The following is a 23,621-nucleotide window of genomic DNA, read 5'->3' as shown; positions in this document are numbered from 1 at the left end:
ACTCAGCACCTCAAGCAAATGAGGCCCAGCACTTCCTGTGTGAGCTTTCCATTTCCTCAGCCAAACAAAAGCCAAAGGGAGCCGGAGAGGGAGGAGGGATGAAGGGAGACAGGCTGCAGAAGAGAGTTAACAGGCCTGATGGCCAGGATATGGGTAAACAGGGGCTGGGTGGACCATATCTAAGGGACCTGTGGTTGTGAGGTGGGGTGACCCAGGGAAGGCCCAAGCTCCAGGGACAGATGGTCTGCCTCCCCACCCCTCGAGTGGAAGGGAGGAACACTTTGTGACCCCTGCAAATGCTCAGAAGCAGTGGCTTCAGATATTTGGAGAGAAGAGCCCTTCCTTGTCAGTTTCTTTCCAAAATTGCAAATTGCCTAGTCGGCATTGCAGATTAATGGCCTGAAAAGTTTGAGGCTGTACACGTTAACTCTTTGGGGAACACTGCTGGGAAACAGCTGCCCCCTAACCAGTAGAGCAGTCTGTTCCTTTGTGTGGCCACAGCTGCCCAGCTCACGGCTCAACCCTGGTGCACCAGGCCTCAGCCTGGAGTGTATTTTGGAAACCTAGGAGGGTTCACAGGAAAGCAGAGAACTGTTTGATGCTGTGAGCATCACCCACATGGTTACAGAACTACAGCTGGGGGGACCTGGGGAGGCAAGGCTTAACAGTCCAGGGGTGCTTCTTGGGGTGAGGAGAAGGAAGAAATGTGAGAAAGGAAAGGCAGGAAAGAGTCACACTATGTCGTCTACACAGAAAGGTCAATAACTGCTGGCCAGAAATCTCTGCTGCAGTCTTCCCTCTGCGGGTCACCCACGAGTCCGGGAGAGTCACACGGCTGGCCCACAGCCCAGAGAAGCACCCCTCCCCACTCCCTAGAAACGCTGCTAACAGCATCCTAGGTATCCATACTCCATCCTCCAGTATTTTCCCCTCCCAGAGAAGAGCACTGGAGAAGAATGATGAGATGCTGGGTATGGATGCTTGTTCCCAAACGCACATATACACACCCAACACAGAGCCTGAAGGAACCCCGAGTGCACTGCACCTGCCAGAGACTACACTGCAGAGGATGGGGGACAGAGAGGGAAGGAAGAAGAGAAAGGGAGAAGGAAAGGTCAAACAGAGAGACAGAGACAGAGAAACCGAGAGAGAGACAGAGAAAGGAAGAGAATAAGGGGGAGGGAGGGAAATGCAGAGTCAACAGAGTTGACCAGAGATAGGCACCTAAGTGCACACACATTAAGACACTCCTGTGCGAACATGAACACACACACAGTGACACTGACACAGAGAAGAACAGGACACAAGGGGAGATGGATATAGAGAGGAGCTGTAAACTTTTTCTGTAATGGGCTAGACAGTAAATATTTTTGGCTCTGCAGACCATACAGTCTCTGTCACAAGTACTCAACTCTACTGCTGCAGTGTGAAAGCACACAGACAAAGTGTAAACAAACAAGCATGGCCATGTTCCAATACGACTTCACGGCTACTGAAATGGGACTTCCATATACTTCTCACAAGTCATGAAATCTTATTCTTTTGATTTTTTTTTCAACCATTTAAAAATATAAACCACTCTTAGCTCATGAGGGCTTGCTGACCCCTGACACAGATACACATAAACAGCAAAGACAGGCAAAAAGAGGCAGACGAGGACAAGCCGAGACAGGGAGGGAGACATAGGCAAGGCAGGTGGATACAGGCAGACCCACACATACAGTAGGGTCCACCTCTGCCAGAGAGACCGAGACTGACACACAGAGACACAGTTATGGACCAACATGGACATGGACACAGGCAGTCCTGGGCACAGACATTCAGGAACACAAACACTCCCACAGGACACAGGCACACACAGAGAGAGACATGGACAGGACCAAAGCAGATATGGACTGACACAGGCCGAGAACTGGACACAGACATGGATATGGACACAACAGACATGGAGACACACACACACACACACACACACACTGAAACAGATTCCTCATGGGGACATGTGAACTCTGCCAAGAGACCCACATACAAGGACAGACACAGACGCAGATATGGACACAGCTTATGGACACACAGACATGGACAGGCACACCAAAAGACCCTTCCAAAGACAAATCCCCAGACACACACAGACAACCACACGCTGCAATGTCGTGAGAGGGAGGCAGTGAGACCGAGGGCGCAGGACAGCAGGAGCAGCAGCAAGAGGTAGCCTGAGAGATGCAAGGAGATAAACTAATAGAGAGAAAGAGACAGAATCTCTCACAAACACTGACCGACACCCACCAGGACTCAGGAGGCAGCTGCAGAGACAGTAAGTATGAACAATATGCAGTGAAAATTAGTAAGAGCAAGGACAAAGAACAAAACAGAGCAAGCTATGGCATAAGAGCAAGAGAGATGGAGAGAGGAGGAAGAGCAGACCGGAGAACAGGCAAAAATAGCCTAGCACATCAGGGGACGAGGGAGGTGGTCAAGGAAGGGGAAAACCCAAGTGCAAATGAAGAAGGAGGACAGAAACAAGCAGACTGCGGGAGGGAGGGAAAAAAAGGACTGGGAGGGGAGCTGTGGGCACACGGGTGGGCCAAGGCTGACTCACCGTGAGGGCAGATCCAAGGAGGTAGGTGGGGGATTCCAGGTGTCTGGGTAGCCGAGCATCCAGTCTGACCAGACTTTCACACTGGGGAGCAGTTCCTTCAGGTCCGGGACGAAGGAAGACACCTTGATGTCATCTTGGTCCTCCTCATCCTCAGGAGAGGACATCTGAGCTGCAGAGGGAGAGGGTGAGAACTGGGCCTATGTCTGCTGTGGCCCCTGTGAGGCCTGGGGCCCTGGAATGGCAGCAAGCTCTTAGGGAAGGGAGACCAAGTCTACAGGAAAGCTGGGCCCAGAAGCAAAGGACAAAGGCCAGCACCTAAGAGGATTCAGAAAAGCAGGACAAAGAGAGAACCAGTGCGCTGGGTCTGCCCTGCAGACAGCTGTCTCTACCTGTGGCTTGTCTGAAGTTGCTCCTCGGGCCTCCAGCCCCCACCCCCACTTTCAGCTTTCCTTCAGCACAGTACTGAGATGGTACCAGGGTTCCTGCACAACCCGAATCTGACCATGAGGGAACAGCAGAGAAACCCAACCTGTAGGACATTCTACAAAATAAATGACCTGTACACTTCAAAAATGTCAAGATCATGATGGACAAAGGAAGACCGAGAAACCATCCCAGACTGAAGGAGACCAAAGAGACACAACATCTGAACATAACATGTGATCCTGGAGTGGATCCTAGACCAGAAAGAAACTTGTTTTAGGACAATTGGTACAAACTTAGTAAGGTCTGTAGAATCAATAATAGTACTATATCAATGCTGGCTTCCCGATTTTAGTAACAGTACTGTCATGGAAGAGAATGTCCTTGTGACTAGGAAATACACAGTCAAGTATTTGAGGGGGGAGGGCTACCACGTCCAGAACTTACAATCAAATGGTACAGAAGAAAAATAAGAAGCAGAATTAAGTGTACATGTGTACGAAAAGAGAGAGAACTTGGAACAAATATGGTAAAATTGATAATCATTTTTGAGGGAATCTGGGCAAAGGGTATGTAAGAGAGCTCTCAGTACTATTCTAAGAACTTTTCTGTAAGTTTGAAATTGTTTCAAAATAAAGTTACCCCTACCCTCCCTCCAAAAGAGTGCAGCCCATAAGACTAGAGGCATTCACAAAAAGCTGGTGTGGCAGGGGAACAATAGAGGGGCCTCACTACTCATCCAAACTGACCCGGGAGCAAGAGAAAGGTGTACCCTTCAGCCCTATCTTACACGGCTCAGCAATCAAGCTTGGAATTCTGAGGGCAGCCTTAAAGGATACTGGAATACTGCTCAAGCCAAGGGCTAAAAAGAACTCTTGTTGTGGTCCAGTGGGTCTCCTGAGATGGCTGGTCCACAGTGGTTATAGCCCTCACTAGGTACCAAAGAAGGACATACAGACGGGGGGGAAACCAAAACATCCGTTATAAACACCATGGGAAACTCACTTTTCTGTATTTTGTTTGTTTGTTTGTTTAAGTTGCAAGAGAAACATGCAGCAGTCCAGCAATACAGTGAAAATCCTGACTAGTAAAGGAGAAGAGAGGGAGGGTAGGGTTCCACAGGGAGGAAAGCGGGCCACAGATGAGACGGGCAAAAGGAAGAGGGGCTGCCGGGATGAGGAATCGCGGGGAGCAGAGGGAGCAGACACAGAGAAAGCAGCATGGCAGGCAGAGCTTGTCTGGACAGGACCCAGGAGCTGGAAAGCCCACCAGCCAGGGGGCCCCTCACCTGCTTACCTTTGGCCGACTCCTTAAGTAAGGAGGTGCAGCGCTGCACCAGGAGAGAAAACATGGCCAGGCCCAGGGCTGCGGCTTGCTCCTGGATCACAGAGCGACACTCCTCCGAGAAGCAGTCTAAGGAGACGCAAAGGAAACCCTATCAGCACCCTGTGGGCCCAGGGCTCCTCTTCCCTACCTTATGAGGTCGGTGTCCTTGGTTGTGTCACTGAGCTCTTTCTCCTCATCTAAGACTAGGGGTCGTAATACTCCCCTTTTCAGAGGGTAGCTGAAAGGCTAAATACAGTAATGCACGTGAGGCACTTACCACAATGCCTCACATGTGAGTAAACACTCAGTGAGGTTGTTATAGGGCTCACTTGTGTAAATTCGGAACCACATCACTTCCCCAGGACCAGTTACCCCAAGGTGAGCAGTGTAAGCCAGAGCTGCATGCTCTCTGCCTTTAGCTGCCTGCAGGTGATGTGAAGCCACAGTAACAAAAATTCTTATTTAATTAACTCAGTCTCTCTAATGTATAGACAGCAGGAATACAATCACCAATTAAGATGAGAAAAATATAACTTTAAAAGTTACCTTCTTGAATCACCAACCTTGGTTCCATCCCTACCTTTTCTCTATTCGTCCTCCTCAGAGAACACACATGACACTTACAAATAATCTATTTTCAATAACCTGAATAAGTTAACTACGTAGGACAGTGCTTGGCACATAATAAGCACTTAATCAGTGTCAGCTTTAATTTTCACAAATTCTTTCCCCTAGGGCTGAGAAATAAATCTGGCTTCCAATGTCAGCACCTTATCCCCTTCTCTTCCTCAGCTGGTCAACTGCCTTCTGGCTGCAGGTCAGGGAAAGGAGTCACCTTGGTGGTGGCCAGGGCAATTCCTTAGTGGGAGCTACATACACACCCTCAAACCACTTGTCAGTGGCCCTCCCTGATAGACACTTCATCCAGACTTGAGAGGAACAGGTGACAAACAGAAGGCAGCAGTCCAGCCTGCAGCCTCAGAGGAAGAGACACCCCTATATGCACAGGAGTTGGAATCAGGGGCCAGGCTCGCTTGCTCTGGCGGTAGCTGGTCTGTTAATTCCCTCCTAATACAGGAGAATTCTCAGAATCTCCAAGTGTTAAAAGGATAATTAGCCACATGTTTGATCGCTGTCCCTGTCTGCATTTTAACCTCAATGGCCAAAGGGGGAGCTCCCTCTCGCCTCTCTCCTTGTTGACACTAGTCTTTTCAGTGGAGCCTAATTGAAGTCTTGACTCCAGGAGATGCTACACAACCACAGTTGCTCCTAACAGTCTTGGCCACAGGAGCAAACATGACTGGAGTATGCAAAGCCAGCCCCAAACCACTTTAGAAAGCCCTGGAAGTGAGAAGGAACAGGCTGCTGCTCAGAAGGTCCCAACATATGAATAGCATCAGTATAGCAATTCTTCTTTTGTGGCTTTCCCACCATCCTTCCAGATGCCCACTGGTCCCAAATGTCACCCTCTAACTTTCCAACTCAACTGTGGCAGGCAGTAAGGAAGTGGTAACAATCCATGTGATTAGAATAGATCACCACTCTCATTCCTCTTCTGGTAAGGCCCTAAACCTCTGCTAGAGAGAGAGGAAACAAGAACCCAAGAACCAAGCACAGGGAGGATGGAAAGTAGGGAAGGGGAAGATGTGTAAGCCATCTCAAGGAAAGATGCCAGCTTCTCCCTGCCACCCTGACTACAGGCAGCAGCACCGTCTGTGCTGCCCCAGCTCAGTCCAGGCCCCTGTAGAGCACCGCCCAGAATGGGAGAATAAGCTACATCCTGGTAGCTGACACATCTGAGTACACATTCGTGTCCCCTCATCAATTGGGCATCTTAGGCAGAAGTTACCTGCACACAGAAGGCCCTCAGAAGAGATGGAGAGGGGGTATCTTAGCTGTAAGGACTGGCAGAAGCCCAAGAATACAAGACACCCTCATTAGCCTGGATAAGGATAAGATGGGGCAAAGGGAGGTTATTTTCACCCAGACCATTTCTATTTTTATGACAAATGTCAACCTCAGGTTAGATTCCTTCTCAGAGTACACAGGGCTAGGCTCAAGGACAAGAATGAACTGCTCAAGAACAATGACACTGAGGCCTCTGAGAGGTCCAGGCTGGCTCCTTTTTTAAGCTTCCTGAAATAAGGTCTGGGGACCAGGCGGGAGCCTCTCTGCTGTATCTGGAAGCAGATACCTCTCAGGGCAGCAGCTGAAAAGCAGCTTCATGACTGCTCTGCTCTCAGCCATGGTTATGTCACCTCAACCCTTCACCCCCACCCCAGCCCCTCCAACTCCCCAGGAAGGGTCTGACAGCACTCCCCACTATATTCTGGTTTGACTGATGGGAGGTACAAACCAGTAAGTTGTTCTGCTCTGATTGAGCAGGTGGCAGTATCACAGCTATCGGGGGTCAGAATGCTGGGTCTCGGTCAGGTCTCTGACTGACCACTTCATATAGAGTGCTTTCTGGAAGGCCTGCCCTCTTCTAAGGCTCAGCGGTACCAGAAGCACATACTGAGCATCTATAGTTATTTACCCAAGTAACCATGGCAACTCGGACCCAGTGTGTCCTGTGAGAAATATGTAAGTGCTATGGTATCTTCAGGAGATGCCCTCTGCCTCACTTAGGCTTCTGTGGACTAGAAGCCATAAAATGCCAGCCCTGAGACATACCCACTCTTATACCCGTGGGTAGGAAAGCAGCATCTGGAGGCCCAGGTCCGCCCACTCCGGGGCTAGGCCTAGGAAGCTGGCCCCAGTCTTACAAATGCCCATATATATCCCTGGAGTTGGGCTGGGCCAGGCCAACAAGTGATGTGGGGTGGGGAAGGAAAAAGCATTGTTTTCCTTGGTATTTGCCTGGGTTCCTCTGGCTTTGTGTCAGGTAGCAGGAGCCTGACATGAGCTGAAGAACTCATTAACATTGTGAAACAGCCTTTCCCCTTCTTTCCAAAAGCAGGCTTGTTCAAGGGTGTAGGGGGATGGTTCTGGCTAAGGAAGTCAGACAGAAATATTTCTTACCAAGAAAGTCACCTGAGGTCTGAGCTTGGTTCTGCCACTTCCCACTTGCTCTCAGATGGGCAGGTGACCACAGCTCCCACTATTTCTTTGGCCAAATACCTGCTCAGGCAGAAATACTCTTCTCGCTCCTATGTAACAGGGAGACTTTCTCATTTTTCTGAGAAAATATTCATGGAAAACATAAACCAACTGTCGTCAAAGTTGTATGAAATCAGGAAATGGAGCGGCCAGGAGAAGGCTGCCATGTGGCCGGATGTTATGTATTTCTAATTAGTGCTATACATCTTTCAACAGCAAGTGTCCTTCTGCTGGGAAACACAACACACTGCCCTTGTTATTGTAACTGTCAGAGAAGTGCTTAAACAGATAATCTCCAGGAAAAGTGATAAACACGTCCCCTCTCCCACCAGTGTGTGTGCGACGGTGCTGCCAAAGCAAAGCTGTGCTTGACGGCTCCAGGATGGCAGAGCGTCCTCCTGCAGGAAATGGGAGCGAGGCAGGAGCGGGGAGAGGGAAGAGGAGGGGACAACAGGCAGGCCCACCTGCCTGGACCTACTGAGCCCAGCCAAGGGACAGCGGTTCAGAACCATCGCTTCTGATCAACTCCTGGGTCAGGGAGAGATCTGCAGGAAACCAAATCGGTAGGGATGAGGTTTGGCTGGTCACAGAAAAATCTGGCAGTGATGGAACAAGCAGAGTTCCCCTGGTGCACACAGCCAGCTTCCTGGCAAGAGGATGAGAAGAGTAATGAAGGGAGGACACAGGATGGATGACACACAAGTCTGATACCCTGACAGCCACAGAAGGCATTCAGAGGGCACAGGGGTCCACTTACCATTCCAACAGAGAGAACCAACTATTTGCTCGGCTGTTTCACTAATAGCTGGAGAAAAATGCAGGCAAGACTACTTATTCACTGATTCCATCCCTGCTGGCTCCTCCCAGAGAGAGGAAATGAATGGTCAGTCACCTCCAAACTAACACCACCTGGAGGTGATTTGTTGGCTCTTATCTTTCAGACATGAGGCTGCTTTTCTCATGAGTCAGTCACCAGTCAGACACAGGGCTGGCACAGTTCCTGAGCAGCCCACCAAAACCTCCTTGTCTACAGGAAGTGGGCAGTGAGAGCATCTTTTGACTGCTGCTGTTTGAGCCCTTGAATTCCCTGTGGCAGTTGCTGGCTGGAAAAGGCAGTCAGTCTGGTAAAGGAACCAGACAAAATCTCACAGCAAAAGCAGAGATGTCCATGCCATCAAGGCGTCATTTTATTCCCCAAGGAGTAGAATGAAAAGAGCAGAAAAATCGGGCACCAATATACGCAAGCAAATTATTCATGCACAATGGCAGAATGCAGGCTGACTGGGTAGAAGGCAATTCATGACATATCCCAGAACAAGGTACATGAGATAAGACAGAGGAACATGGAAGGTACTGTTTCCCCTCTAAGAAACCTTACTGTCCTGCCTGCTACTTCTTTTGGATTTTCTAGGATTATAAAACTCTGACTTCTTTTAGTGGGTAGATGTTGGAGCAAAGGAAATCCCAACCCCCAAATAAAAGGACCTCTCCCATTAATTCCAAAGTTGTTTATTTAGCCCAATTATGGAGGATATAAAGGAAAACAGGACACTGTCCCTGAGAAGATATTCTAATGAGGAAGACAGGAAGAATACAAAGACACTCAAATAATTACAGTTTAAGACAATGTATGACTACATGCCATAAGGGAGATGGAAATAAGATGCTTTCCCTCACCAGAAAAAAAAAAACAAAAACATTTCCAGCTAGTGTCTATCCAGGAAGGTTTCCATGGAAGACAGCGCTTCTGAGGAGCAGGGCTGCAAAAGATGAACACAGACTGAACTGCCAGGATTAAGGAGGGAGTGAGTGTGCTATGGAGGCACGCAGGCAGGGGCACACCAGGCACATACCCAGATGGCAAGTACTGCGCTCAGCGTGTCATGCAACAGGGACACCAAGCACTGGGCCTGCGATGTCACAGCAAGGAACACAGGCCTGACCCAATAGGCAGTGAGGAGGACACTTACTCAATGTTCCTAAGTAAAGCAAAGGTATTTTATGAAGATTAATCTAGTTAAAGCACTTAGGACAAATTAGTGTAGCTGGAAAAAAGTAACAGGGAGGGAAACTGGCTGGGAAGCTAAGAGGATGTGAACTTGTTTGAATTAAGAGGAATTATATATGTAGAACATTTCATAAACTTAACAATGCCAAAAAAACATAACATCTTTCTTATAAGAGAGGTGGAAAACGGAATGGAAAGGAGTGCACAGATGTGAGAAATGCTGCAGAAAGAAAATCAAGAGAAGAGAAGGTGGAGATGATGTGGGGGAGGGAAGGACTCTCACTGATAATCTCAAGTTCCAGAGGATCCTGAGACCTCAAAAAGGGTAACACCCACCAAACGAGATCCAGGAAGAGAGCAGAGATGTGGGATTGCAGAACACCTGGAGGGAGCGAGGTGTGCGCCCAGGAGTCCCCAGGCTCCCGCCCACTTGGCTCTGGGCCAGTCCTGTCTTTCCAGAACAAAGACACTTCAGGGGGTCAGAAATACTTGAGGAAGACCTTGCAGAAGGAGGCCTGGGAAGTCTGAACTGGCTTTCCCTGTGGAAGCCATTAGATATTCAGCACTTCATTTGTTTCCAATTCTTGTATGAGTACAGCTCCAGGCTGTGGGGTGAGAGGCTCCTCTCTGACGTAATCAGGAAGCAGCTGCAAAATTAAGGAATCCCTCATGACATCATAAAAAGGGTCGATGGTTTACTGGGGAAAGTATAAAAATTAATTACATATTCCCACCTGACTGCCTTCCCCTAAATCTGTACACACCCCCTTCCACCCCCACACATTCTCATCAATAATAGACAGAAGCCACCTTGCAGAACAGGGTACCAAAGGGCAAACAAAACCCAGGAAGAGAAAGTTCTCTGATGTACCCACTGTCTGCCCCACGTATCTGGAACTTAACATGTGATACCTAGTCCTGGAATTTTTACCCACACAGCATGCTTCCCCAACAAAATTATAAGCCCTCTGAGGACAAGAGCTATGTCAAGACTTCACATCCTTGAACATTAGCACCACGAAGGGGTTTAAGAAACATTTGCTGCTCATAACAGTACACTTGCCTCTCCATTTATGGATCATAAACAATGATTCCACTGTGGCCAGGAATAATAACTAAGATATAGCGAGAGTGGTGTTAGGCACAGAGCATTTATACATATATACATATTATCTCAAAGCTTTACAAAAGATTTGCACAAGAGGTATTATTCTCCTTTCTGACAGGCTCAGAGAAGTTAAATGACTTGTCCAAGGTCACAAAGCCAGTTAAGTGTCAGAGCTGGGATTTGAAAGCAAAGTTTTTTTGGAGACAAAGACAAGTTTATTCTAAAGTGTATATGGAAAGGCAGAGGACCTAGAACATTTAAAACAATTTTGCCAAAGAAGAACAAAGTGGGAGGAGTCATTCTGCCTCATGTTAAGTCAAACAAAGAAGGATAGCCTTTTCAACAAATACTTGCTTGAGCAATTAAACATCCACAAGCAAAAAACCAAAATGAACTTTGATGTAAATCTCACACCTTACACAAAAATTAGCTGGAAAAAAAGTAACTGAAAATGGATCAAAGACTTAGATGTAAAACATAAGACCATAAAACTTTTAGACAAAAAATTGAAGAAAATCTTCAGGACCTAGGGCTAAATGAAGAATTCTTGGACTTGATGCCAAAAGCACAATCTATAAAAGGAAAACTGGTATACTGGACCTCATAAAAATTAAAATCTTTTGCTCTGTAGTAGAATGAAAAAGCAAATTAGACTGGGAAAATATATTTGCAAACTACATATCTTATAAAGGACTAGTATCTAGACTATATAAAGAATCCTCAAAACTCACCAGAAAGAAAACAAATAATCCAATTAGAAAATGGGCAAAAGACATGAACAGACATTTCACCAAAAAGGATATACAGGCACATGAAAAGATGTTCAACATCATTAGCCATTAGGGAAATGAAAGTTAAAACTACAATGAACATCTATCAGAATGGCTAAAATATAGTAACACCACCAAAAACCTGGTAAGGATGCAGAGAAAGTAGATCATACACAGACACAGCTGATTGGAATGTAAAATGGTACAGCCACTCTGGAAAATGGTTGGCAGTTCCTTCTAAAACTAAAAATGTACTTATGGATATGACCCAGCAATTATACTCTTGGACATTTATCCCAGAGAAATGAAACCTTACATTTGCACAAAAAAACCTGTACATAAATGTTCAGAGCAGCTTTATTCATAACAACTTAAAACTGCAAACAACCCAAATGTTCTTCATTGGGTGAATGGTTAAACAAACTGTGGAACATCCATACTATGTAATACTACTCAGCCATAAAAAGAAAAGAACTACTGATACATGCAATAACTTGAACAGATTGTCAGGGAATTATGCTGAGTGATAAAAACCAATTTCAAAAGATCGCCTGCTATATAATCCTACTTATATAATATTCTTGAAATAATATAATTATAGAGATGGAAAACAGGGCTTAGGATTTGAGGATGGAAGGAGGCAGGGATGATTATTAAAAGGTAGCATGAAGAAGCTTTGAAGTGATGGAGTAGTTCTGTCTCTTGATTGTGGAAATAGTTACATGAAACTACCTGTGTGATAAAAACTGCATAAAACTGTACATGCACACATACAAACAAACACGTGGGTGCAACTGGTAAGATACGAATAAGGTCTGTGGATTGTACCAACGTCAATTCCTGGTGTTGATACTGCACTAAAGTTATGCAAGATGCGCTAACATTAGGGAAGGAGGGATAGTGGGTGCACAGGACCTTCTGTACATTTTTTTTAACAACTTCCTGTAAATCTATATTTCAAAATAAAAGGTTTAAAACAAGTAAACAAATAAAAGTAAGCCAACAAACAAAACCCCAAAAGATCTGACATAGGATTCCAAAAACATTTGTCTTTTACATAGAAAAGGGCTACTGAGACATTTTGGTGACAGTTTCTCAATTAGTTGAATATTCTGAGCAGATGCTGCAGTCCCTTGTTCTCATCTTGTGCTGCCTGGCCTGAGCTGCTGGAGAAGGCCAGCTATGTAGCTCCTTATCTGGACTGAGCAAGAAACTGCCAGGGGCAACCAAAACGAAAATAAGAAAAAAGAAGGGAAAGTTTGCTGAAGACAGAACTTTTGCCTAAAGAATAAGGAGTAAAGCAAGAGAACTTCATCATCAAGGCTATGACTCATCAGATCAGTAAAATCCATGTCAAGCAGTACAAAGTGAAGGTGATGAGAAAGTGAAGAAAGATGACAAGAAGAACGAATTGCAGAAGCTCAGTGAGATGTTTAAACAAGTTCTTACTGCTCAAAAAATAAGTAAAAGTATAAATCTCAAACTAGTGGTATGTGCATTCTTCAAACAAGGGCAGTCAGGGAAAAAACATTGTTTAACACATGAGCCCTAGCACAGTTTTCTTCAGGAATGAAACTGCCCATGCATTTTCAGTGCTGCACTGCTTTGGACTGATAATCAGATGATATTAAGAAGATTCCTTTTTTTAAATTGGCAGCATCAGCTGCAACACTATGTTAAACTGCTCTTTTGCCAATAAACCTATAGAGATTAAACCTAAAAAAATTAGACTGCAAAGGGGAGGGTACAGCTCAAGTGGTAGAGCACGTGCTTCGCATGCACAAGGTCCTGGGTTCAATGCTCAGTACCTCTGCCAAAAATAAACAAACTTAATTACCTTCCCTGCTGCCAAAATAATATAATGAAATAATACAATAATAAATAAATATTTTAAATAGACTTCATTATTATAATTATTTTTTGTTTTTGCTTTTTGAAAGACAAAAATGAAGAGAAGCCACAAAGAAAATCTTGCAGGGAGAAAATATTTGTAAAACATATATCTGACAAAGGATTCACATCTAAAATATACAAAGAACTCTTTCAAATTAGTAAGACAAATCAAAAAAATGAGCAAAGAAGATAGGTGAATGGCAAATAAGTTCATGCTGAACATGTACTTCTGATAAGATGCTCAACATCATTTATCACTAGGGAAATCAACTCCACACATACCAGGATGGCTATAATCAAAAGGACAGAGAACAGCAAGTGTTGGTGAGGACACAGAGTGACTGGAACTCTCACACACTGCTTTGGGACTATAAATGATACAACCACTTTGGAAAACAGTTGGGAAGTTTCTTAAAAAGTTAAAATATAATTTACCAAATGACTGAGTTATACCACTCCTAGGTATTTACCTAAAAGAAATGAAAGCATAAGGTCACACAAAGACTTACATTTGAACATTTACAGCAGTTTTATTTGTAACAGCCCAAAACTGGAAAACAAAAACAAATGTCCATCAACAGGGAATAAAGAAAGGGTGATATATCCAGACACTGGAAGACTAGTCAGCAACCAAATGGAACAAACTGCTGTATTACTCAACAATACAGATGAATGGCAAAATCGTTAACATGGAGTAAAAAAGGCAGGCCAAAGGTGGCAGGACAGGGAGTGGGCTAAATTAGTTTGGGATTAGCAGATACACACTACCATAAATAAAACAGATTTAAAAAACACCCCAAAAAACAAGGTCCTACTGCATAGCACAGGGAACTATATTCAATACCTTGTAATAACCTATAATGAAAAAGACTACATATATAATATGTATGACTGAATCACTATGCTGTACACCAAAAACTAACACAACACTGTAAATCAACTATACTTCAATTGAAAAAAGAGAAAGAAATAACATTAAAACAGAAGTAGAATATCAGGACCAAGAAGAAGGGAAATACAAACATGTCAATTATGTGGGTTAACAGTCTTCCATGAATGAACTTGAAATTTGCCTCTGATTTTCCTGGCAGTCAAAGCACAAAAGGAAACACTAACAATTGTATAGCTGTCATTATTGGAAAGGAATAAGTATATCAGTTCCTCAGGAAAAACAAATCTTTTCTCAGCACTGAATTCTAAAATAACTTTTTTAACACAGACTCTATGCAAGGGACACTATGTGAAAAAATGAACAATAATCTTGAAAATGCCTTTATAACAGATGGCATTATACCACATAATATTAAAAGCTATCCAAGAAATATTACCCTAAAGTTATCTGTATGGTGAGACAAAATACATATATATCCCAATCCAAGAACGTTTTTCCAAAATTATAGAGAGAGGAATGTTTTATATATTGATAGATACATAATGCTTTAAGAAACTCTTTAGAACTGAGTTAAAATAATGCTAAATTAGGAAATGGTAATTCTTATTTTAAAAGGATCCACAAAGGATTTCTTTAAGCAGAGAGATCCCTACTTGTCTAACATATTCGCTCAACATTCAGTCTACGACAGAGAGACAAAGGGTCAGAGAAACCCAAGTGCGAGTGCAGCTGATGCAGCTGATGACCAAAGGCTGGAGTACCCTAAAATCTTGAAGAAAAACCCTAGATAAATGAGAACATGATACAAGCTATGAAAGTCTAATTTTAAGAAGACTAAATGATATATTAAAATATACATGCTATTAAATATATACATACATAGACATAGATGTATGGATATGAAAGGGAAATGGTCTAAACTGTAAAATTCGATTTATGTACATTTTTGGGATATTTCCAAAACAAAAAGTACAACAGCATGCTATAAAGCAAAGAGATTTAAAAGCTAAATTTATATTTGAACATTGGTACAGAGAACAAAGCTCTATAATTCTAGGATTAGCACCCCCCGCCAAACAGACAGTGCTTAAGCAACAGCTCAACTTCATTTTCTTGGTGAGATTTCCTCCATTTGGACGACAGAATTGACCTGCTTCTGCCTGGTTCAAAAGACCTAACAGATTTATTTTTAGAGTGCTGCCTTGCTTCTTTAAAAGGACCCACACCAAAAGACAGTGAATGACAACAGCCAAGAAGAAATAAAACAGCAAACCTGCCTCTGTGGTCCTGAATGGTCATTCTCCCTTCCTCACTTTCCAAAGCCCACCTCTTTCCTCTCTGTTATCTAAGTTCTTCCTTCAAGATCCAACATGTATTAAAGCTGTTCTGTGCTGCCTGATAGGCCTCCTTTCTCTGGACTCAAAGTATTCCCATCCATTACATGCACCAGGCAGGTGGCTCAAAGCCACTCTTGCACAGGATTTACAGTTTATCAAGCTTCTCCTACTAGGCTGGAAACCTCAGGCAGGGTCTACAGTGCAGACTCCAATAAATCCCAAGCACTTATTGCAGTGCCAGTGATCAGAGACGATCTGTTCTTAGTACCTCTCTAAGCACTGGATCATTTCCTTACACACAGTCAGCACTTACTAAGCAGCTACTACATGCAAGGCCCTATGCTAGGCATTAAGTTTTCAAAGATGAACTAGACATGAACTGAACATTCAAAGAGTTGAAATCTAATTCCTGCAGGTACTATAAGTAAAAGAAGAAAGTGAAAAATTTAAGAGGCTGCTTTAAATAAATTATGAGACATACATACATAAAATAGCCATTAAAAAGGGTGAGTTAACTTTGTTTGTAATAATACATGTATACAAAAATGACAGAACAATTAAAGCTACTATTTACTGAACGCTTACTGTTTGCCAGGAAGGGGCACAGGGCAGAGGGGCAAGCAACATGCAGAGGAAGCAGAGGTGCAGAAAAAGGCTTTCCTGATTTCAATCCCTTCTGTAGGCCTGGCTATACCCTTGTCCTCAAGTTCCTTTCTAATTTAAGCTATTTCAAGATGGTTCTTATTATTTTCAAACACTCTTAGGGTAAAAAAGAATCAAAAGTAGGGTTGGCATTTGTCAAAACTCATCAAATTGAACACTTAAAATCTGTGCATTATTGTGTTGTGTAAATTATAGCCTAACTTAGAAACAGTGAGGCCGAGACAGCCTGAATGTATGGAGGACACTGGTACCAATAACAGAAATATTGACACAACATTGTAAAATGATTGTAAATCAATAAAAAATGTTAAAAAAAATGACAGAAATATTGTGCACAGAAGGGACAGTTCTGGTGGGGCGGTGGATGATCTAGTGCACTGCCCAGGTCCCCCTGGGACCAAGGCACTCATTCTCCCAGCTGCCGGGAATGTTGGCAGCAACAGATCTCAGCTGATCCCTCTCTAAGACTTGCTCTCAGTTGAAGAAAAGCGTTTTCCCAATGTCACTCCCCTTCCCAGGAGTAACTCACATCTGACTGGTGGGTGGAGGCCAGGAGAGGTTATAAAGATTCAGTCTCTTTGGCCCATTCTGGGACTACTCTGAAGGGTTAGCTCCAGGCTCCTTACAGGACTGACTATGGTCTTTGTTACACCTGCAGTACAATTCAACTTCTCCCTGTGCCCCATCCTGCTTCTGTCACGCCCCTTCAAGTACTGATCCTGACAGCATTCCCTAACCAGTTGGTTTGCATCCTGGGGATGTAAATCTCCATCTTAAAAGTTTGCTTCCTGGGGAACCTGACTTGCAACACATGAGAAATCGGATGAAATCAATTTTGAATATGCGTGAGATTCCAGGTGAAAATGTCCAGCAAGAAGTTAGAAATGTGGTCTAAAGCTCAGGAAAAAGATCTGGGAGTGATACAGAGGTGACAGTTAAAACCAAGAGATTTTATGATACACCAATGAGAAAAGGCTGAAGAGAGGAAGGTCAAGACAGTTACTGTTGTAAGTGCTAACAACTAGGGTGCTGGATGAGGAAGGAAGGGAAGAATAGAGAGAACAGAGTTACGATCACTGAAAGCATTTCTGGAAAGTCTGCTGTCAACAGAGGCAAATGCTACCAGAAAAGCTAAGAAGAATGAGACACAACAAATGCTTAACAAGCCCCTGTTAATTGAGTTGAGTGGGACACGTGGCCTGCAGGATGCTTGGCTTTTGTTGGGCTGTCTTCAGCAGCTTCTGTCCTATGGCAGGAGGAACAGAATCTATCTGCGTGCCCTGAAGCAGATCCACTGTTAGGCTGGTAAGCAAAGAAAAGTTGAAATGGCCTAGTACATGAACCTGAGTGAGCCAAGACAGAGTTCAGCTGCTTAAGCAATTTGGAAGGAACCTCCTTCTGAAAAGCTTCTTTCAAGAGCATTCCCAGGGATCTTCTGAACAAACAGCTGGGATCCTTGAGAAGGATCACTGTCCCTATGGACCAAATTCAAACCTCAGTCAAACCCACAACATTTAAACAGACAGAACTGATTCTAGCATATTTTTCTGGGGCTGGGGGTGGGGACACAAGGCCACAGGTACAAGGAGGGAGGAGGGAGATAATTGCTTAATGACATTAGCAACAACATCACTGCTTTGAATACAAATAAACAAACTCTTCTGGGCCTAAAGTAAATGGCATACCACACAAGCAGGTGTTACCTGACCTCCAGCCCTAGACCAGAGTAAACAGAAAGAATTTAACTTCTGCTCCTGTGCCCAACACAGCTATGCAATATTCTTCAGTGACTCACTGATTTTCCCTCCTTCCCTCTGGGTGTGACTGGGGGACCCCTACATCTACTTTTCTTGCCCCAACTCCTCCTGCCCAACCTGCAATCAAAGGCTAAGGCAAAAGACATCACAGACGCCCAAGAGCCGGTGTGGCTGCTTTTCCCACAGAGATCAGAAAACCTGTTGGAGTTCCAAAAGTCAGCACCGATTTCAAATCTGATCAGCAGCTCTGAAAGTCACAGTTACCATACAGCTGAATAAAATATTTTTTCATAAATTTAACGCCAGCGTGTCTGTGTTTGGAAACTTTGAAAATACATGTTGTATGGTTTACTGCACTGGAAAAGGTGCCAACAGAGTTTCAAAGGAAGGGAAGTGTATAACTGTTTCCTTTCAAATGCATTTTCCAATGGGATCCATTCAGGGAAAAGGCTGGAACTAACTAAAGCATTATTAAAAACTGTTATGGAAAGAGACAGGGAGATGGAAAAAGATAGACCCAAGAAAGTGAAATACATAACCAAGAATGAGACAGACATACAAGGAATAAGAAAAGGGATCTGGGCAGAGAGACAGGTTGGACGGGGAAGTGGGGTGAGATGGAGTTTTGTCTGGCAGTTGCTGTTCGTGGTCTGATACTGCTGCAGATCAATAGATCCAGGCTGCAGTGCTGCTGGCCCAGTGGCACAAGACAAACCACAGAGTTGGCTTCAAGTTCGCCACTTGCGAACTGCTGACCTTCAGTTTTCAAACCAAAAATATTCTTTGGGAAACGGTAATACCAGGTTCAGCCCAACCAGCCAAGCAAAAACAAGGACTACTAACCTGAAGTAACACCCTATTCAGTTACATCAGGCACCAACCCTTCACAGGCATCAACCGGGAAGTCTGCAAACCTGAAACCACACCCCACCAAAAACTAACTCCAGGTTCTGACTCAAGCAAACTAGGCTATGATAACCAGAAATGCTAAAACAAGTGACATGGTGTTTCCAAGTTGGCTTTACCAGGACCTACTCAAGCAGGAAGGCCTGTCCTCACTCACACAGCCAGAGATATGGCAATTCTTTCTGAGGTCACATGTCCATGACTCCAGTGGAATCTGCATGCAATGCTTAGGGCAGGGTTTGGTGCTGACTTACAAGCCATTACATTTCTAGACAGAGAATTAACAGTTTGTAGTGAGTGAGCTGTTTTTCTGTTCTTTTTCCCGAATTCATCTAAGCTAGGGTGATGCTAAAATTTATCTCCTAAACTAGGGTACTTGTGAGCGTGAAAGGGTGTGCTATTAATAACTCATAAACAGGGACTAACCCTGGGCAAACCAGGACTTACCGTCACCCTAACCTAAGCCATAGTAGCTTTTCTTTTCCCTGGGTCAGTATTATACAATTTTAGCTCAGAAGAATCTTTTTAAAAAGCCAGGACTGCTCCTGATTAGTGCCAAAGCATTTTCTTTTTGAGCTCCTCCAATGAAGAGGTAAACAAATCAATTAAGTTAACTGCAAAAACTAACAAGAAAGATTGGGCTGACAATCAGGATTCTGGAGAAGCTAAAAATTCCAGGCAGCAGCTTCAGGGGAAAAGGGAAATGTGCCACAGATGGAGCTGCTGAGGCTGACCCACCGGGCCTCTCGGTGCTAGGCCCTGATGCCTCAGCCAGCTTCAAACAGTGGGTGGAGGGTGGGCAGACCTTGGTGCAAGTTTGCCGAGTTCCAGGCCATCATTCTTGAGGGTGTAATAACCATGGGCTGTAGCACACATGTTGAGGGATGAGGGAAAAAAATAAACAGAGAGACAAAAGAATGAGGATGCACTGCCAATTTCAATTGTGCAGCTTTTATTTTTAAATGCTTATCAAGCTGAGAGAGAGCAGAGTTCTTGGAAAACAAGGTTTCCTTTTTTCCAATGCCAGCGTAAAACACCCTCAAGGACGGGCACTGCACAGCCTGTAACAACAAGGAACGTGGCTCTGCATCCTCCCAGCAGCACAGTCCACCACAGGTCCCACGCTGCTCTGATTTCGGCTCAGCTGAGAACTCAAAATAACAGGCCCACTGCCACTGGTAAAAACTGCTCTTTTTAAATTTTTTATTAATCTCCAAACTGGCTGTGTTAGAATTACAGCCCATTACCTACCAACTCTCTTCACTAATAAAATAAATTTGTAAAAGGCCTAATTACTACTTTTACTGAACTACACTGCCTGGGGATCAAGCACAGGAAGCCGAGGGCTCAACCAGCTGTCAGCTAAGGGATGATGGGGAGGGGGGTCAGGGGAGGACCTGGAGTCACCAGAAGGAGAGGATATGAGGGCCACAGATGAGCCTCAGAGCCCATGCTCAAAAAAAAAGGGCACTAAACAATGCTGTTGTTCTGAACAGCACTGTGAGCTTCCATGCCATCATGGCATTTCGGGAGGCCTGTCACGAGTTACACAGGCCTGTGCTGCCCACGCCCCAGCTCAGCAGAAAAAGAGAACTGCCGTCCAAGACAGATGGGTCTGGCTGGACTCTCAGCAGAGCCTGGAGACTCTGACCAGCAAGGAAACAAATACCCATGCTTCCCATCTATCCCTCTCTACCCTTCCACCCCTATCCAGGCCTCCAAGGAAGAAAAACACACAAAACAACAACAACAAATGCAGGCAATTGCACAAGAGCTGTACCGTGAAGGCGAGGCCGACTGCAACAACTTCTGGGCTGTGCCCTGCACCTCATCCCAGAACACTGATTACAAAGCTGGAAACGTTCCTCACAGGCTGAGCCAGTCAGCCCCTCATCCAGGGCTGGTGCTGAGAAGTCTGACTAGAAACCAGCAGTCAACTCTGACACACTCACTTATATAACAAAAGGTGTGTATTAAACAAACTAGCCCACTCTTAGACAAAAAGTAAGGACAAAATGTGACTGTCATTCTTAACTGTCCACGAAGAGCCCTCCTAGGCAAATCCTGTGCATCTCTGGGACTTTGATAAACAGTTTCTCCTCAGAAAACATTAAAAATCAACCATCGCCAAAGAATCTCTTTTTTAAAGAATCCTGATAAAAAAAAAACCCCTGCTATAACAGGTGAGCTAAACCTGTGGCGGACATGCCTCTTGGGGGATGACCAGACTGGAACCTGACATTTCACTGAGGCAGAGGTTCTGCAGGACTCTCTGCATGTCACGTGCCCAACCCTAAAGGACTGAGGAATGATCTCAATGGGAAAAACCCAGCAGCAAGTGCTGTGATACCAAAGCCACAGCTCCATGGGCCCCTGGAGCCTCTCAAACTAGGCTGCCAGCTAGGGAGCTAACACTAGCTTTGGATAAAATGCAGCTCTGGTAGAGTAATTAATTTTTTTCTTAACTGGGATTACATTAATTTTCAAGGACTAATGGAGTCCAGCTGTAATGGGAAGAGCGGCTGCCGATGCACAAAGGCACTTGTGCGTACAACATTATAAACACACACATACATGCGCGCGCGCGCGCACACACACACACACACAGCCCTATAAAAAGGATCCACTATAACAGGATATTTTTAGTTTCTACAATGCTGCACTAAAAATACAGCCCCGGCTGATACATCATGGCAGAACTATTCTCTCTCTGTCCCTTCAGGAACAGTTTAAAACATTTATTTTTGTTTCCTTTTTGCAATGGTCAGAGTAGAGAGAGAAAATAGCAACTCATTGATAAGAGGAAACAAGAGAGACATGAAAAATTGAAAACTACCTAAAAACTCATGGAAAGGTTTATTTTATTAGTTCTTAATAAATATCTTGCAGATTTCCTCAGGAAATACACCAGATCACATGTAAAATAGTTTGATACTGATGTCAACTGCATCAACATATGAAGTCTATTAGGATGAAGCCACAGCAGGGTGATCAGCGTGCTGAAAAACTCCACAGTACTTGGGGGGGGGGAATCTCACGGCCTTCCAAATTCTTCGAGAGGTAAAAAAGTCAGCCAAGACGCAGAGAGAGAGAAAGAGAGAAAAAAAAGATCCCACATCCTGCTTTCAGCTGCCAGCAATGTGAAGTGCCCAGAGATTAATTCTACGTCTGGCCTGGAAATGTGACTTTAAAGCATGAGGGAGGGGAATTGAGGGGGGGGGCGTGAGGAGGAAAGAGGAAAGAGAAGGGCAGGCTAACTGAGGCTGGCAGCAGGCCACCACCCCCCTCCCAAAGCCATGTTTCAATGTAGACAGAAGTAAACCCCAACAGACAGCAGCGCCTCAGCCTGCCAGGGCCTTACACCAGCTGCAGCGCATCTCGCTCTCCACTCAGCCCCGAGCGCAGATGTTCCCTACAGCATCACTTCCGCTCGACTTTCTTTTAAAGAAATAGCACACATATGTGGAGGCATTTCCACCACTTCCCAACAGGACTCTCTTTGCCTTTAAGGGTCTCAGAGCAAGGACAAAATTCTGATGGCAGGTACCATGATGGCTGAATGAGCTGCTCCTGACTCCCTTGGAAAGGAGCATACTCCATGAGCTAAAGAGCATCAGTTAATTAATAGGAAGGTCTTTATAAAGTTGGCCTCCTGTTGTCTTTAGAGGGAGAGGCCCCCACAGTTTGGGGCTAAGAAAAAAGGGAAAAGTATGTCAAAGATTTTACTCCTGGTTTCCCAAAGTAGTCTCCTATAGTATCCCCATCTCAAAGTGACAGTTCTGATAGCTTTATCACCACGGAGCTTGCATAAGGCAGTCTTAAAAAATTTTTTTAAACATATTAACATTTTACCAGGAACAATTACTTGGCTGCAAGAAAGAAATTAATTTTAAAAAATGAACAGTTTGTTAATTTCCTACATGCCTAAACTCATTTTAAACAATCCCAGATCCTAATAAGCGAATCAACTGATCAATCATTACTGATCAAGTACCTAATTTTGAGGTCAGCCTTGAACACTGTTAGGGATTTCATAAAATATCACACAGTCTCTTGTTCTCATGGAGTACATACATACTCTAGTTGATGAATCTATGTTTTGCTTTGTTTTGTTGAGTAAAGGTAGACTTATTTAGAGAGATACATAATGTAGGCTGTTTCAGAAGGCAAGACAAAAGGCATGAGGTGTGGGGGTTGGGTGCTTAGGCTAAAGTAAAAGTAGATATACACTCCACAGACTGAGTGCGGGCGGTCTCCAAGGACGACGGAGCAAGAGCAGTCGAATCTATGTATTTCATGAAGCTAAAATAATTGCATTTTATAGAATAGCTGAATATTCTCTATTTGGTCTATTAGGTTATTGGTTCTTCTGAAATGAAAGAAAACAGAAGAATCAGCAATGTCAAAAGAGAACAAAACAAAACAGTAAATCCTCAAAACCAAAGTTGCTTTGTTTGAGCTGCAAGTTCAGGAGAAGAAACAATCTCCCTTCTTAAGGGAAACAGAAATAGTGGCAATCAGTGGCAAACATATGAGAAGGTTTAACTCAACAAATATTTATTAAATGTCTTCTCTGCACAAGGTACTAGTTATAGAAACAGATTTAGAAGTGGTTAAGTAATTTGTATGATATAGCAAATAACACAATCAGAACTAGAACCTAGTTTTACCTAACTTCAAATTTTTTGTCATTACAATTTCTAAAAATATTTTTCTTATTACAAAAATATTGTGAACATTACAGAAAACTACAAAAAATCAGAGAAAAAAGAAAATTAAAAACACCCATAATTCTACCATCTAGAGAATCATGATTAAGTTTTGATGTTTATTCATCAGT

General features: G+C 44.0%; 1 protein-coding gene across 3 annotated transcripts in view; it reads right to left on the bottom strand.

The window, feature by feature from the left end:
* The window catches only part of SMG6 (SMG6 nonsense mediated mRNA decay factor), a 191,333-nt gene that overhangs the window by 101,236 nt on the left and 66,476 nt on the right, over positions 1 to 23,621 (bottom strand). For 2 of the 3 annotated variants that reach the window (XM_032457456.1, XM_032457454.1), the window contains exons 11-12: positions 4,319 to 4,435; positions 2,600 to 2,768 (exon numbers count right to left, since the gene is read on the bottom strand). In XM_032457456.1, the coding sequence (XP_032313347.1) occupies positions 2,600 to 2,768; positions 4,319 to 4,435 (286 nt within the window). The remainder of the gene's footprint in view (positions 1 to 2,599; positions 2,769 to 4,318; positions 4,436 to 23,621) is intronic. The other variant, XM_032457457.1, reaches the window with a different exon arrangement.

The sequence above is a fragment of the Camelus ferus genome, chromosome 16 (assembly GCF_009834535.1).
Source record: "Camelus ferus isolate YT-003-E chromosome 16, BCGSAC_Cfer_1.0, whole genome shotgun sequence".
Taxonomy (NCBI): domain Eukaryota; kingdom Metazoa; phylum Chordata; class Mammalia; order Artiodactyla; family Camelidae; genus Camelus; species Camelus ferus.
The sequence above is the reverse complement of the archived record's forward strand: the minus strand, read 5'-3'. Positions and strand labels throughout refer to the sequence as shown.